General features: G+C 47.3%; 1 protein-coding gene across 1 annotated transcript in view; it reads left to right on the top strand.

Moving 5' to 3' along the window:
- The first annotated feature begins 5,806 nt into the window (after positions 1 to 5,806).
- The window catches only part of LOC135898842 (cytosolic non-specific dipeptidase-like), a 31,220-nt gene continuing 19,854 nt past the window's right edge, over positions 5,807 to 17,172 (top strand). Inside the window, exons 1-5 of the mRNA XM_065428007.2 lie at positions 5,807 to 6,022; positions 6,190 to 6,296; positions 9,468 to 9,591; positions 11,481 to 11,651; positions 14,179 to 14,334. Of these exons, the coding sequence (XP_065284079.2) occupies positions 6,253 to 6,296; positions 9,468 to 9,591; positions 11,481 to 11,651; positions 14,179 to 14,334 (495 nt within the window). The 5' untranslated portion in view covers positions 5,807 to 6,022; positions 6,190 to 6,252. The remainder of the gene's footprint in view (positions 6,023 to 6,189; positions 6,297 to 9,467; positions 9,592 to 11,480; positions 11,652 to 14,178; positions 14,335 to 17,172) is intronic.

Raw genomic sequence — 17,172 nt, 5'->3', positions numbered from 1 at the left:
CGCACGTAAACGTGAAGCGTGAAACCAAATCGGACATATACGTTCTGTGCACTTAGCCGAACAGTCGCACTGCTGTCTCGCTCCCTAGTGCTTTTGCAATTTTTCGACGTTTTGTCAAATAGCTTTGTCGAAGAGGTCGGACGACTCGCCAAGGTACCTTCCGTATACCGGAGGCAGGGGGGGGGGGGGGGGGGCTTCGACTCCCGTCGCTTCGATAGGAGCCTGCAGAAGAGCCCGATCTGGTAGCGGCGAGAGCTCCGTCATGACCACGCCTGACCTGACACCGGGTCAGAGGCCACCGACTGACCCTGAGAGTAACCGTGACATTAAGCGATGCAAGGCTACAGAAACAGACGACGAGTCTACACTTATTGACGATTGTGACATAGCTGACATCACAGATCTGGACGATGAAGGCTTCAGGCTTGTGCGTCACCGCAAGAAGAGGACCGTCGGAATCCCAGTGATTATTACCCCTGCCACAGAAGGAGCCGACCTGAAAAAAGTTAATGCCATTGTTCTGTCTACAGAAATTGAAAAAATTCTTGGCGCATCGCCAGTTAAGAGCCGATTTACTGCTCAGGGAGCCCTGCTTCTAGATGTACAGACAGAAGAGCATGTGAATTCCCTTCTCAGCTGCAAGTCAATCTCAGGGACTGCAATCTCAGCACGAGTGCCCAATTCGTATCTGCAAAACACGTGCATTATTAGAGGAGTAGCGAAGTGGTACACTGACGAGGAACTGTTGGTATACCTAAAGCCACAAGGTGTTTACCATGCAAGGAGAGTCACGCGATGCGTTCAAATTTCCGAATCCGAGTGGGAGTCCAGGCGAACCAGCTCCGTGGTTCTTACGTTCGCTCAAATACAGACCGTCCAGAGAAGATAAACTTGGGCTGCACAAGACACGAAACCATTGACTACGTTGAGACACCACCTCGGTGCTTCAAGTGTCAGCGCTATGAACGCCAGTTCTAAGGATATGGTGGGTCGTTAATAACCTTGCTGGAAACTTTCGAACAAACAAACCATTTGAAGCCCTAGCATTGAAGTTAGGCAAGACACTCGCTTGTCTTGCGAATGCCTTCGCTGAAATTTACTCTTCCGGCAGGTCAGCCGGCACAACCAACCCGCCTCCGCCGCTATCGTCGTCTCTAATGTATGCTCCTTTCGCACTCAGAGAGCTGGAACTAGCTATGAGCAGCCTCCAACGTCGCTGTGCGGTGGGACCTGACCTTATCAGTAATCAGATGCTGACTAACCTACCGGTTCAGAGGCTTGAGTTCTTCTATTGCTTTATATTTAAGGAAGTTCTCCGAATAGTGTGTAGAACTAGACACGCGCTCGAAGTGTTCACCGAGAGCATCAGCCTGGTCTTGCAGGGTATCGCCTTGTCTGTTTACCAAAGGGATGAAGTACGTTTGTCGCCTTCTTGTGCTATTTACCCTGTTCCAGACTTTGGCCTCATCTGTATGCGAGTTGATACCCGATAAAAACTTCTGCCAACTGTCTCTTCTGGCCTGTCGGCGGGTTCGCCTGCCTTGTGATTTTACTTCTTTAAAGTTGATAAGATTCTCCGCAGTGGGGGAGGCGCGTAGCAACCCCCACGCTTTGTTTTGTTCCTTTCGAGAGATCCTACAATCGTCGTTCCACCACGGGACGCGCCGTTTACACGTCAAGCCATTTACTTCCGATATACATTTAGATGCGGGATCTATAATGAAGGCTGTAAAATACTGTACAGCAGCATCAGTTCCTAAATAAGACATGTCATTCCATGATATACTAGTGAGAGTTCGGAACTTCTCCCAGTCGGCTGTATCGATCTTCCACCTAGGAGCCTGTGGTAGATATTTGTTTTCTTTATATGTTCTCAACAGTATGGGGAAGTGGTCGCTGCCGTAAGGATTCATAACTTCCCATTCGAGTTCAGGCAGTATACACGGGGAAACTAGGCTGAGGTCAATCGAAGAAAATGTTCTGTTTGCGAGAGAATAATATGTGGGTGCCTTCTTATTCAGCAGCCACGCACCAGAAGAGAAAAGGAACTGTTCAACAAGACGACCTCGCGCATCTATACGAGAGTCACCCCACAGGCAGTTGTGCGCATTGAAATCCCCAAGTACAACATAAGGTTCTGGCAATTCATCTATGAAGGACTGAAATTCATGTTTGCTTAGTTTGTAGTGTGGGGGTATATAAGGCGAGCAAATAGTGATAAGCTTGTTTAGCAAAACAACTCGAACCGCCACTGCTTCAAGGGCCGTTCAGAGCTGTAAATGTTGACATGCTATGCTCTTTTGAATTACAATTGCAACACCGCCCGATGATGCGATTGAATCATCGCGATCTTTGCGAAAAGTAACATGCTGTCGGAGAAAGTTTGTGTGTGGTGGTTTTAGGTGTGTTTCCTGTAGACACAGCACTTTTGGATTGTGTTTGTGGATAATCTCTTGCACATCATCAAGGTTCCTAAGAAGATCTCTGACATACCATTGAATGATTTGTGTATTCATGTTAAAGGTAAATAGGTGCTGTGTGTACGGAAACCGACGTGCTTAGATTACAGAGCTCTTTCGAGGCCCTGTAATCGGGGTCTTGCCCTTTCTGGAGCGTTCGAGGGACTCTCGCCACTCCTTAGGCGGTTGGCGCGCCGTGAGGACAGGTGTAGTGTCCATTGCCTCTTGTGAGGCACCGGACACATGCTCTTGCGAGCGAGAAGTTTTCCGTGAGAGTCCTGCCTCGTAAGGCAAGACCCCTGCGCCCACCAGCCCGCAGGACGATGGGGCTCCCTGAGGGATTTGGCTGCGCCGGCTGTTGCCAGCGCTGGTAGGAGCCGTGGAGATTGGGGCAGCCTCGGCAGCGCCCACCTTCGGGGTGGATGGTCCCTTCTCCTCAGTTGACGGAGCAGCGCTAGCTGCAACCACCGCGGGGGCAGATGGTGTAACTGCCGACTCACTGCTTGTGGGTCGGACAGCCGCCGGAGGCCGTTGTGACGCTGCCCCCTGACGCGCCACATCGACAAAAGTTTTCTTCGGCAGGTAGGATACCTGCCTGCGTGCCTCCTTGAAACTTATATTTTCCTTTACTTTAACCGTTACGATTTCTTTTTCTCTTTTCCAAGACGGGCACGACAGCGAGTATGCGGCATGCTCGCCATCACAATTAACACAATGTGGAGTGCTCTGGCACGTTTCGGAGGAATGTTCATTGTCACTGCACTTGGCACAAGTCAGCCGGCCTCGAATGTTCTGTGAACTGTGGCCGAAACGTTGGCACTTAAAGCATCTGAGAGGATTGGGAACGTATGGCCGAACACGAAGTTTGATATAACCGGCCTCGATGGACTCGGGAAGGACACTTGAGCCGAAGGTCAGTATCAGGTGTTTCGTCTTGATCTCTTTTCCATCTCGCCTCATCTTAATTCGTTTAACTTTGATAACATTCTGGTCACTGAAGCCCTCCAAGAGTTCAGCCTCAGTGAGCTCCATCAAGTCATCGTCAGAGAAAGCACCACGGGTGGTGTTCATCGTGTGGTGCGGGGTTATAATTATTTGGGTTTCCCCAAATGACACTAGTTTTGACAATTTTTCATATTGTTTTTGATTTCGGAGCTCCAAGAGGAGATCACCGCTTGCCATCCTCGACGCCTTATAACCAAGACCAAAGACTTCTACAAGGAAGGGTGAGATTGTTCGTACTGGTTTATCTGGGTTTCGCAGAGTGAATCACATGGAAACGCGGGAAGGATTCTTTTTGGCGGCCAAAAAACAGGAAGACTTCATCGGTGCGCCCTCTTTTCTGAGGGCGATCAGGTAGTGGAGGGAAGGAAGCAACCATGTGTGGACGTGTAGTTTTCAGCAGCAACGCTAGCCACCCACCATGGAGTCCAACAAGGGGACGCTGCAGGGCCTGAAAAACAGGGCCTGCAAACGCCAGCTGTACGTTGCCACTATAACCCAATATGGCATAACCAAGGCTGGTTACTCACAGAAGGTTAACCCTTGCTGCCAGGAAGGTCGGAAGTAATAAAGAAATGAGAAGGAGACAGGAAAGGTGAAAAGTAAGGAAAAGACGAAGGTTGTAGGGAAACAGAGACAGGAAAAGGCAACTACCGATTTCCCCCGTGTGGGTCAGTCCGGGGGTGCCGTCTATGTGAAGCAGAGGCCAAAGAGGTGTGTTGCCGCCACCGGGGGGCCGTAAAGGTCCAAACACCCGGCATTGGCTCAACCCCCAGGATCCGCTTTTCCCCGGATACGGCTAAGCCGTGCACTGCTACGCGCGGGAGGGTCCAACCCTCGTGTGCTCGGGTACGTGGTGTCGCAACACACCAAACGCCTGCTGACGCAGACGCCCCTGCGGGGGTCTACGCCCGGTAGAGCCTTCTTACGACGTATAGGTAACATGCCACGCTCACATTTTTATGCAGCATTGAACACGCTTCGCGTGTTAGGATTGCGCTGCTCGAGACAGAGGGAAAGGATAGAACCACCCTGGACATTCGAGGACATCACATGCAACTTAAGTGTACCACGATTGCAATCAAAGAGCTGCATTCCATCTGCAGAAGCCAATTCTTGGAGCCTTGAAACACCTGAACACGACTTACCCGAATCACTTACAAGTAAACACAGATGGCTCTGTCAAGGCAGACGAAGACCGCTGCGCAGCTGCATTCTATATTCTCTCTCTAACATATACGTGGTCTGGCCGTCTGGACTGTATAACCTCGTCGACAGTTGTGGAAGGCGTAGCAATAGCTTCTTCTCTGCGCAAACTAAAGACTTTGCCTCCGCAGAATGTGGTTGTCCTTACGGACTCAAAGGCCGCATTACAACAAGTATACCGTGGTTTGCCATCCCTCAAGTTCCCACGCAAATCACTAGCCATCGTGAAAGAACTCAGCAACAAAGGCTTCACAGTAAAGTTTCAGTGGTTTCCCTCCCACATTGGTATCTCAGGAAACGAAAAAGCTGATGCGCTTGCATACGCAGCGCTCTATCATCCTCCCAAAATCAAGTTTTCAAAGAGTAATCAAGTGCAAAAATCTGACATTCGAAATCACTCTGCGTCGCTTTGGGTTCCACCGCATATGCCCTGCGTAACCAAGAGATTGCACCGAGAGGAAGCCTCACTTCTATATCGAATAAGGACAGGATCTGCTAATACACCGGCCTGGTTATTTAAGACGGGGCGAATCAATTCTCCGGTATGCAACGAGACAGGAGACATTGAACACTTTTTTTGGTCCTGCCAGCAATTCCAAGATGAAAGAGACGCTCTCCTGAAGAATCTGCAAAACAAGGGCCTTCCGCATGCGCGCCTGCAACACCTTATATTTCCCGAGGGATCAGTTATAGCCCGCAAAGAAACTTCACGTCTCCTCATCGAATTCTTACGAGAGACTGGTTTGATAGACATATGGTGAAACCCTTCAGCGGTATTGTGCGAGACGCTCGGACGGAGCAATTGCCGGCCTTGATCGTCAGGATAAACCCGCCTGTTGCTACAATTCACCACCACCACCACCACCTGCCGGAGCCGTTGCGGGGAGTAAGGCAAACGCGCACTGACGAACGCTCTTTCCGACTGACCGTCAGCTACGAAACAGTCTAACGCCGCACTTAAAATTTATCAAGTGCGTGACTTGGCCGCCCGAGTGCGAGGGCCATGGTGAGGGCGAAGTTTGTCGTCACTCGGTGCACCCTCAAAGCAGACGCCCGATGTAGCCCGATGGAGATAGCAGCGCCGCGGTGTGGGCCCGCAGACACTCCTGCGCCCGGAGCAGTGGGCTGCATATTTTTGATCCCAATTGTGCACCAATAGCCGCGGTAAGTTACGACGACGGGTGCACCTGCCGCTCGTTTCAGGAGCGGCCTCAAGGCATTTGTTGATTTGCGAGGTTTCGCATACTGCGCATCGCCTGCTCCGCAAGGAATTTTCAGGCGTACCTTTCCTTTGATTCTCATCAGTTTGGGTTACCAGCGGAGCCAGCGCACTCGTTATTAGAATCCAAAGACCGGTAAGCAAACACTGAATACCACATGTTTTCCTGTATTAGCAGTCAATTCAGGATAGGAATTCATCATCCAGAGAGCGCGCAGTGAATGAAGGAAACGTGAATGTTGTTTTCATGGAATAGGAGAAAGAGAACCAGTTGTGACCGCAGGCATTTCTTTTATATTCAAGGCACCTTTCTCGACTCATCGTGGACTCACTATACCGGACCACAGGAGACTACTGTGAGACACAATGGCGCCAAACAGTATGCCCGACGAACTAGGAAAAATATTCAGGTATGTAAAACCACAGTTTACGGTAAGGGACCTCCAAGAAAGAACAACGTTTCAGCACTAATTCATGTCAATCTTCTTCTTCATCATCATCATTGTATTGTTACGTCCAATGCAGGATGAAGACCTTTCCCACGATCTCCAATTATCCCTACCTTGCTTTAGCTGACTCCAACTTGCGCCTGCAAATTTCTTCACTTCATCACACCACCCAATTTCCTGCCGTTCTCGACTGCGCTTCCCTTCCTTTGGCACCCATTCTTTAACTCTAATGGCCCACCAGTTATCTACTGTATACGCGCTGCATGGCCTGCCCAGCTCAATATTTTTTTCTGTTAATGCCAACTACAATATCGGCTACCCCCTTTGCTCTCTCATACACACCGCTCTTTTCCCGTCTCTTAACGTTACGCGTTTTTATTTCTTTCGTGCCACTGTTAACCGTCACCAATTCTGCCAAAGTGCCAGTTGTACGTGCGCTACGGCTAATCCGCAGATAACAGCTGGCTGGTGCAGGAACGGTAAGTTTAGAGACATAGATTATGGGGTTTTACGTGCCAAAACCACTTTCTGATTATGAGGCACGCCGTAGTGGAGGACTCCGGAAATTTCGACCACCTGGGGTTCTTTAACGTGCACCTAAATCTAAGTACACGGGTGTTTTCGCATTTCGCCCCTATCGAAATGCGGCCGCCGTGGCCGGTATTCGAACCCGCGACCTCGTGCTCAGCAGCCTAACACCATAGCCACTGAGCAACCGCGGCGGGTAAGTTTAGAGACGGTTAACGCTTTGCTGAAACGTTTGACGTTCGACTATCGATAAATGCGCTACGTCACACGTCAAACGGCCAGTTACAGCGACACGCGTTTACAGAAACACGAAAAACGTGGACGAACGCTCCAGCGAAACAAAGCGCAGCGTTTGCGGCTTAAAATAGCAAACGCTGTGACAATCTCTCTTATATAACGGGAAAAGCTTTTACAGACTCTAGCGCATGACATTCACTTGCTGCGTTCGAACTGAAAATATTAAAAATATTAATTAGATTGTGGGGTTTTACGTGCCAAAACCACGACCTGATTACGAGGAACGCCGTAGTGGGGGGCTCCGAAATTTTGGACCACTTGTGGTTGTTTAACGTGCACCTAAATATAAATACACGGGTGTTTTCGCATTTCACCTTCATCGAAATGCGTCCGCCGTGGTGGGGATAATTGAGAAGATTTTCAAGCTTAGGTATACATACCACTTTGTGGATTAAGTTTCAATATGGCGGACTGCATGCACGTGGGTGGCACTACCGGGTAAAATGGCGTCGAAGGACAGCGGGCGTGACAATAAACAGTGTCTGAGACCGTCGAAAATAGATACGTAGGTGTTTTTTGAGTGCATGACACATGAAAAAATTTTTGGCCCCATTTGTCGTTCATGCAACGTAAATCCCAGTTTCATATACTGGACCGTATATATGCACCTTTTCACGGTATATATTACTTATACATGCCGATGACACCAGAGCGCGCCGAATGTCGATCGTGCAATCCAGGGAAACATAGCGTGGTAAATATTTGGAATGCAAGAGGGCGGAAAAAAAAAGAAGCTTCAGTGCGGAGAACGATTGAGGCAAACGCTGTAGAGCTGATGACCCGTGAAAGCTTTTGGGTACCTTTAGTACTGCAATGCTATAGTGATAGTGCCAGTGATAGTCAGTGGAGAACACGACGTAGCTGGGTAGAAAACATGGACGTCGAACTAGATTCTGAGGTTAAAGGCACGTAGGCGACGACACGCACAAGAAAGCGACACATACACAAGGCGCCACCTCCAAACAAACGGATGGCGATTGTTGGAAGTGACGCCTTTCACCTGAGAATATGCTAAAACGACAAAGTCAATTTTTCCATTCTAACGCCGAAGTACAGTACCGGCTTTTAAGAAACCTTGGAACAGGAAGTAAGACTAGGTACTGGACACGTGTGTTTTTCAGGAGCTAAATGGGTGGAATTGGATCACAGTGTACTCAAGTAACCATGAAAGAGGAGGTAAAATACTATAACAGCAGTTGCCGGAGTACTAAGTACTGTACGAAAAACGGATGTTTTTCTGGAGCTAACTGGATGGAGCTCCGCAGGCAAGCCCTGAAATCTAATAACCCTTGGGATTTGAAATCCATCGCGAGACAATTGCCTTGGTATACACAAGCGATAATAGGCTTGATGATTGATGGAGGAGGACGATATACCTTATATGGCAATGTGACACCTGTCGTTACCCAAGTACAAAGACGCAGCATTCATCAAACCATCCATCCGTGCGTCCGAGCACCTTATGGGAAACATCGTTACACTGTGACAACGATGAATAGAACTGAATGCATGATTCCTATCAGGAATGTCGTCATTCTTGATCAGGCGCCATTGTAGCCACCTCAGCTCGGAGGAAATTATGCCTTGGCAAGCCAAGGGCGTGATTTTATAGCGACGGCTTCCGCAGATTCTATGCCACTCTTGCCATCCACCATTCACGGTGATTGATAAGGGTTCCACCTAACCTTACGTGAAGTCGTTCCCTTTCTCATTTGCTCTCGATAAGTCGAACAAACACGTGAGCTTTAAGACTCAACGTATACTGGCCGAGAATGTTTGGTTGCCGGTGTAGTTTCTAATCGATGCACACTTGTTCAGCTGCTCTGTCACGGCAATGCATGCAGAGCGGAAACCCTTAAACCTATCACGCATTCTGACGTGATGTCGTCAGAGCGCGTGGACTCAGCCGACTCGTTTGGCTTCGATGCTCCATCCTAGGCAGCGAATTTGTAGCGGTGCCTCCCGCTCGACTCTATGCTACTGCTATCATACACCGTTCTCAGTCGGCTGACCTCATTGATAACGCTGGTGGAGCGTAGCTCCAATCACTGACAGACGTGTGAAAAGCGGGACAAGCAATTGCATCGGAAAAAGCAACGCTACCAAATCGCGGTAATTATGGGTATTTTTTTCCTCCATGTCTACGCACTCCAGAATGCGCTCGATTAACTTCTCTTAGTCTTTGTAGTTGGTTGGCAGAGTGCTTTATTTCCTCAAATTAAGTTTCACACAGCAAGATTTTATAGTGTATCTCTATTGCAGTGTAATAAACCCCTGTCTTTGTGCCCGTGTTACTTTTCTTTTCAGTGTGATAGACGAGAACAGAGACGCCATGCTACAATCGCTCAAGGAACTCGTGGCCATTCCCAGCGTGTCGGCAGACAGAGCTCACCGTGACGATATTGTGAAAGCCATGCACATGGTCAAAAAGGCAAGCGTTTAATGTATGGCCTAGAGAAAAAACTGTCACGTGGTCATTAACGTGTAGCAGGATTCATATATAGGTAATGTATAGGTAAAAAAGCATATATAGAGGAACACTATATCAGTAGTTCTACGTGCGAGCGTCTTAGTTCCAAATATTATCCAGCCAATGGCGTAGCCAGGGGATGGCACACCGTGCACGGGTCCTTACCAAATTTTCCGTGTTAGTATGCCGCTTGCGCAGCGTCCCCCTCCTTCCCTACCCTTTCCATTGCCGTGATCGCATGCTCCAAACAAACAAACAAACAAACAAACAAACAAACAAACAAACAAACAAACAAACAAACAAACAAACAAACAAACAAACAAACAAACAAACAAACAAACAAACAAACAAACAAAAACATTCTGCCTACGTCACTGTATCCAGCTCACTCTGAACACTATTTGAATACCGCGACAGATGCTGCTTGAGCAATCTCTCATCCGCCTCAGCCTCTGAGTGCACCTCACTCGGATGAATGCGTCTAATTAAATATTTTCGATTTCGTAAAGCAATCTCGAATGCGTATATTGGCTCCCACAGGAATGCAACTATGCCTTAGCAAATTTTCGGCACATCTTTCTTTCCTCGCTCTTGGAGGTAACTCCTAATTTAATTTCTCTTTCGTAAGGTGTTATAGCGAACCCTGTAGCGCTAATTTGTTAAGTTCTTGCGCCTCCCCTAGTTTTCCCAAACACTTGAATAATAATCCACTGCTGTGCACTGAATCTCGTATTGATGCAAATTTTTCACTGCTATGTGATTTTTAGTTTTTATGGAGTTGTTGTTTCTTGTCTCTCCGCGATCTGTGCCGCATGCAGTGAGACTTTTACACTTTTTTTTGTGACACCCTCAATTGACCTACATTATTACAATTCGTTCAGTGTGTTCTATGTTCTGCAACGCACACGCGTTACTTCCTTGCAGTGTTGTCCAGAACGAACTCATGCTCACTCCATAAAAACAACTGCCTCAAACATCCAGGTGGCTATTACTTGCCACAAGAAAAACTAGATAAATTTCCACAGTATCCCCAGTGAGCAAATTTACCTACAGGTCTACCTGAACGACTTCTATATTATGGTAAACTTTCGTCCCATTCCCACAACTATAGTTCTTTCCAGCTGTGCGCGGACGCTTTCTTACGCACACAAAGGGCTGATTCTAGCACTATTAAATGGCCCCTCATTAGGTTTGTGCACTGTAAATGGACAAGCGTGGTGCATAGATCAAGCGGTGGAAATCGTATCTGCTATGCGTTACACTAATGCACGTGGCGGAAACAGCCGACGTTCAAACAAAAGCCTGCGCGCTCGTAGCAGAGAAGCCGCTCGACCAGCCGTCGAGGTGACGTCACACATAGCGATTCCATGTCACACGCATGACACCTACAGCGCACAAATAGGCCGCAGCAGGGCGAGTAACATAGAGGGTTCCTGCGAAGCCCAAAACGCGCATAACCGCCGTTAGAAATGCGCCGCTATGTTTAATATATGACCTATAACACTAACAGTGCGGATGTGCCGGGCTGCGTGACAAACCGTTTCAAGGAAGTCACTACACAAGAGAGCTATCGATAACTCTTACCTAGTCGCTCTATATTATAAATGCAAATAGTTATTTTGTTTACTTTATCCTCTCTGCATTCCTTTTTCCCTGTCTTTTTATTCGAACGCGACCTTGGTGCCGCTTCATAACTCCTAGAGTTTATAGTCAAACTTTCCGAAGGGACTTATTGAGGGGCCCCTCAGCAGCTGCCCTTCAAATTGTATATTGCGTCCGCAAACAGTGTAAAGTTTGCCCTTCGTCATGTTGTCCTATGTAACGAAACCTTTCTCACGCGCCATCACCAGATGATGGAGGCCGAAGGCGTGCGCGTGGACATGCAGCCCCTGGGCGACCAGGCCCTCCCCGACGGCACGACGCTGCCCTTTCCTCCGTTGTTGCTGGGCAGCCACGGGGATGACGCCAACAAGAAGACGGTGTGCATGTACGCACACCTGGACGTGCAGCCCGCGAAAATGGTTCGTCCTGTTGGCTTGGAACGGTTGTGTCCACGTTGAGTGCTGCTTATAATCAGGCGTGGCACCACGCGGTACGCAGTCAGAGAGAGAGAGAGAGAGAGAGAGAGAGAGAGAAGGAAAACTGGCTGAAAGCGGCCCTTCTTTTTTGAATGTCTTGGCGAGTTCAGATCAATTTGGGGTTTCTGACATCGGGGTATCTAACCAATTTCACATAGTAAATTAAGCAATTTTGGACCTTGTAGTGCACGTAGGACCACGGAAAAGGCTTGAGGATTAAGCTTGGAACAAAGAACAATAAAGCGCCAAGCTGCGGTGGAGCTATGTACGGAACAGTAATGATACATAATCAGCAAAAAAAGAGGACGAAATGAGACCCAAATACGCTCGTTCAAACTGAGCGCGCCTAAAACCGGAACCGGAAGCGTGGATTTACTCACCGAAATATGCGGGCCTATCCAGGAGATAAGTGCAGCCTAGAAATGAGAGCAAAGGGCTCTATGTAAGAGTAAGAGTACTAAAGCAGGGAGAGGGGGTGCAGCTGAAGATAAGGCGACTCAACAGCGGTTGACATCGAATAAAGGCAAGGTCTGCTGGGGGAGTGCACTTTACTCCCGAATATCAAACATGGAAAAAACATGGAACATAAAAGCACATGGTATACGAATAATGGAAGACCTTGTCTTACTCCGATGTCGACCACTGTTGACTCGTCTTCTTCTATGTATAAACAACATATTAGCGATAATTTTTTTCTGTATCGGTTATTGGACGCCAGCGAACAGCGCTGTCAAGCTGGCCGCTTTGCTAGTTGAAGAATGAATTCGCATTTGAATAGTAAATTTGAAGATGTATCTGTAGGAAAGAAAGTGTTAGGTACGGAATAGTGCACAGTGTGCAACGAATGAGTTTTGATAATGCGTCAAATAGTATGCAAAATTTATGCGTCGTTTGCAAAAACCACAATATTTGGGCAACAAACTTGAGATTTACAAGAAAATCAGAAAGGAAGCCAGAGACTGTGGAACCGGTGATGCAAAGGCAAATAATAGGTCTCATGTGAAACGCGCGGGGCAATGAACGAAAATGAGTTAACGATACAAGAACCAAAATTAGTGCGCCTTATCAATAGACGCGATGCGCCGGACAAAGTACTGAGTAAAGTAATAGAGTAGATATCGAGAAAAGAGAAACCACAACTGCTAAATAGCCGGTATATATGACAGGTGCTGTCTGCTTATGCAGGATACAGGAATTCTTTGGGAACGTCCTTTGTATTTAAAACGAGATAACTATGATCGAGTTTCTAAGAATTTAAGGCATGAAAAGTTAGGCGTTGAAGGAGACGGACACGAGAGGAAGACGAGTTGAGCTGCACTTTTCTTTACCTTTGCTTCCTCGTCTTCCACGCCTGACCTTTCAAGACTCAAGTCATGAATCCACGTTTCTGCAGTATACTACCCAATTGCAATGTCGTGAGAAAGATGGTGCTCGTGTCGTGTACACCTCCCTAAATTATCTTTTGTTTAAGATAGCAATATTTAACTATGATACAATGCAGCAGTGTTATTTGGGCGATGTGACGAACGATAAAATGCTGAGCATATATTTCCGGTTCTTCCAGACTGTAGAGGTAATGGTGCTCTCAAAACAAACACTATGGAACACTTGCACTGTGCAAGTGTTCGCTGCACTGTGCAAGTGCAAGCGCTGTGTCTGTGTATCTGTTTCTTTCTACGTCCTCGTCCAGTCGCGCTTATACACTCTACCATGGATTCTAACCAACTAGCCCGCCAACGTGTTTTAACTTGCACTTACTCGCCATATTATAGTACACTGAGCTTGGCCGCATAGGGATATAATTGCAAGAGTCGTGCGAATTCGTCCATGTATTTTCTGCCGTGAGAGAAAAAAATACCAAAAGAAAGACATGAAGGTTAACCAGAAGATATATCCGGTTGGCTACCCTGTACCGGGGAAGGGGGAATAGGATGCGATATACGAGATAAAAAGAAGAAAAGAAATAAGAACAATACACAACTTTCCATGTAGGCGCTGTCACACAATCTGTAAAGGCACCCCATAGTTATACACAGTGTCAATGCCCCACTAATATAATGCATGCGACGTCACGTAATGCATCGCCACGACTTGTCACACAGTACCTTGTCATTCAAATAATACCGCAGCGCCTTCATAGTGGCTCGCGATGATGATCGTGTTGGCCGGTTTCCATGAATTTTATTCATCGAGAGCGGAAGCTTGTCCATTTGGTCCAGCGGGGCTAAGAAGGCTTCTTCTTTGCTGGTTGAAATGAGGGCACTCGCAAAGAAGGTGCCCGATCGCTTTGCTGCACTCGCACAAGTCACAAAGTGGGCTATTGACCCTTCCGATCGTAAAGGAGTACGCATTTCAGAATGCTACTCGAGCCCATAGACGGGCCTCTGTGGGACAGCCTGCAAGCTGTATTATACACATCATCGGACGTTTTTACAAGACAGTAATTTCTTTGTTTCGGCTCGGTGCACAGTCCGACGGCTGGGTGAGCGACCCATTCGTGCTTCAAGAGCGCGACGGCAAGCTGTACGGCCGTGGTAGCTCCGACGACAAGGGACCGGCGCTCGCCATGGTTTGGGCGCTGCACGCTTACAACAAGGCCGGAGTGCCTCTGCCGGTCAACCTCAAGGTACGCTCAATAAGACCCGCTGGGGGGAATGACGGTTCATTGTGCTTAAGGAAAGACGCAGTGCAGCACGGACTAGGGCAGGCAGAGGAACAGACACGAACTGACGCTGACTTAATTGCTCCAGCCACCGCGTTTGTTCCTTCGTTCGTCCTTGTCTATGTGTGTGTAGCTTCGTTTACATGAATCCGATAAAGTCGAGTCGAGTCGGCTTTTCAAGCGGAAATGCAGTCGTTGGATTCACCTAAACGCTAGCGGATCGAGCCGAGCGTCAAGACGATTCTTTCAGCCCGTCCGCATGGGTTGACAAAAACCAACCCGTCTGGCAAGATGCTTGTAAACGTTGTCGGGTAGGGTGGTGTCAGCTCGACTTCTGACTCGATTCGCTCACGTTGAGTTCGTGTAAACTAAGTTTATGGTGCGTTATATCTTTTCTTCAGCTTAAGGTGCGCGATAGGCCTGGGCTACTGTGCGCCAAGGTGACTCAGTGGGTGAGCGGCCACAACATTCTACTTACCTGCGGCGCGAGGTCGCTAGTTCGACGTCCAGTCATGGTTGCCGCTTTCCGATCAGGAGTAAAAAAAAACGCTTATGTTTTCAAGAAGAAGCGTTTGCGCGTGAAGTCAGCTTGGATTTATCTATGTAAATACACGTGAACCATAGGAAGGCTCTCTTACGGCAACCATTTAACCAAGATTTGATTGGAAATTGTTGCATTTGTGCATCTAAACAAAACTAGATTTTACCTATTGCTGGATGCGGAGCTTGAATTAAGATCCTCAACTTTGCGAGGACATAACATTGTCCCAAATTATTTCGTTATTGTCGCCTGAGTAACCAATTTGGGACATTGGGATAGTTAGCTCTGATGTAGCTTATATTCTCATGTTTCTACACCCAAATAAAAACAAATTAATAAACAATATAAAGGCTGAAGCACAAGAAGCATTTCTTTATGCGTATGAAGCGGACCAGTATAAAATATTAGCTCGCAGCTTACTTGAAATCATTGCACATTATTTACGGGAATTACGCGAAGGAGCTTTTCACCAACTGTTGGTGATTGTTAAGAGCGGGGCATAGCATATTAGCTTTATCCGCTATAGTAGCCCCGAAGTCATTATAGTCATCATCATTACTCTAAACATGTAGTTTAGAGAAGCGCCTTCTTTTTAATTGCTGATTTACCAAACTGTTTACGTTACACTCCTGAGCTCGTATTCATAAAAAAAAATCTTACGCTACATTTGTTCCTAAGAAAAAAATTCGCCCAATCCTGTTCCCGGGCATATCATTAGCGAAAACGGCCGAACAATGGCAAATAAAGGTTTGTAAATTCTGCCTCCATTTTTTTTATTTTCAGCAGTTTTTGTGTAAAATTTATGCCATATAAAGAAAATCTGCTACCTATAGTCCGTGACAACGTAACAATTAGAATCAAGCTCCGCCTAGAAAAACTTAGTGCATTTTATTTTAACCTCTGAAAGAGAGCCGAGCATGCTGGATTTCGCTTACAGCTTAATGACTTCGTTATGCCAATATATATGCTAGACTAATTGTAATATAAAAGCTAGTTGTTTCAAGCTAAAATGCTTGCTATGGCTGAGAGTGATACCAAGATCACCTATTAAATTTGTATCAGACTTTGAGGTTTCATCCTGAGACCAGAGACACAGAGAATGATCTGTACGAAAAAGAAAAGCAACAGTAGTTGTAAACACGCCAAACCACTTGACGTCAGGCAAATACGCGAACCTAATTGGCTGGCGCGTCTGCGCAAATTGTGCTCGAGTTGGTCAAGGCTCACATAATTGCAATTCTTAGGCTGTCACCGACTATACATTCAATAGGCATCCCTTGGCAGTTGACCTCATCGAGTTGGCTCAAGTGGATGCCGACCAAGGCGATTGTTGCGTTCACCTGTGTTTCGACAGGAACTACCAAGGTACGGCTTCCTCCTTAAAGCCGCAGGTGTGTGGAACATACTTCTGACGAACTTACAGCTCGACGTTGTCCGGCGCCGGAGCGTTCACATCGCACGGTTCGGTGAACGCACAGTTATTGCGGACGAAATGTGCATCACGTGGTTACTGATAAACGCGTATACCTCAAGGTACACTTCCAGGGCCGCGACCAGAGCCCGTGCGCAGCGACGCACCGACGGCAGGCGATGCCGCGGCGTGCTGCAAATACGCTACAAACGCGTCTCGCGCGGTTTACCGGTTTATGCGAACCTTAAACCACTTTCACCACCAAGCTCTCTCTGCAAAAAACGATCCAAATAAGGCGATTGTGTTTACTTGTTCAGAAAATATAAATGATAAGAAAAAGCGAAACCAAATACTACGAAAAACCTTAATTTCAGAGCAATACTCCTAAAATATTTTGAAAAAAGAAATAATAAACTGAAAGCTTGCTTAGCCCCAGTACGAGTAAAACACTGTGGAACTTCAAAACTACAAGGTTAGCTGAAAAGGTGTGTTCTTTGCACTATAATAGAGCGATACTACGGCTTTGATAAACGCCCGTGGCTTCGGTAGTTCTAAAAGCTGGCCCCTGTGTGGTATAATTCAAAACAAGAAGTAACTAGCGCCACGCAGCGTTCTTCCTACCAGGTCCTGGTTTCCTTCCGAGCGCTTCTCTTCCGATGACTTGACGATCCTTATGACCACACGGAGCAACTGCTTGATAGCTTTTGCCATTTAGCAGTTGGCGGAATGTACTTGGCGATGTGGCAAGCAACACGCCGTAACGTAAGAGCAGTTGAGGATTTGCATCTTTTTTTGTGAGAAAACTCAGAACCCCTACAAGACGATGTCAACATTTTAGAAAGCTAGTTGC

This window comes from Dermacentor albipictus, chromosome 3 (genome assembly GCF_038994185.2).
Source record: "Dermacentor albipictus isolate Rhodes 1998 colony chromosome 3, USDA_Dalb.pri_finalv2, whole genome shotgun sequence".
In the NCBI taxonomy this organism is placed as follows: domain Eukaryota; kingdom Metazoa; phylum Arthropoda; class Arachnida; order Ixodida; family Ixodidae; genus Dermacentor; species Dermacentor albipictus.
The sequence above is the reverse complement of the archived record's forward strand: the minus strand, read 5'-3'. Positions and strand labels throughout refer to the sequence as shown.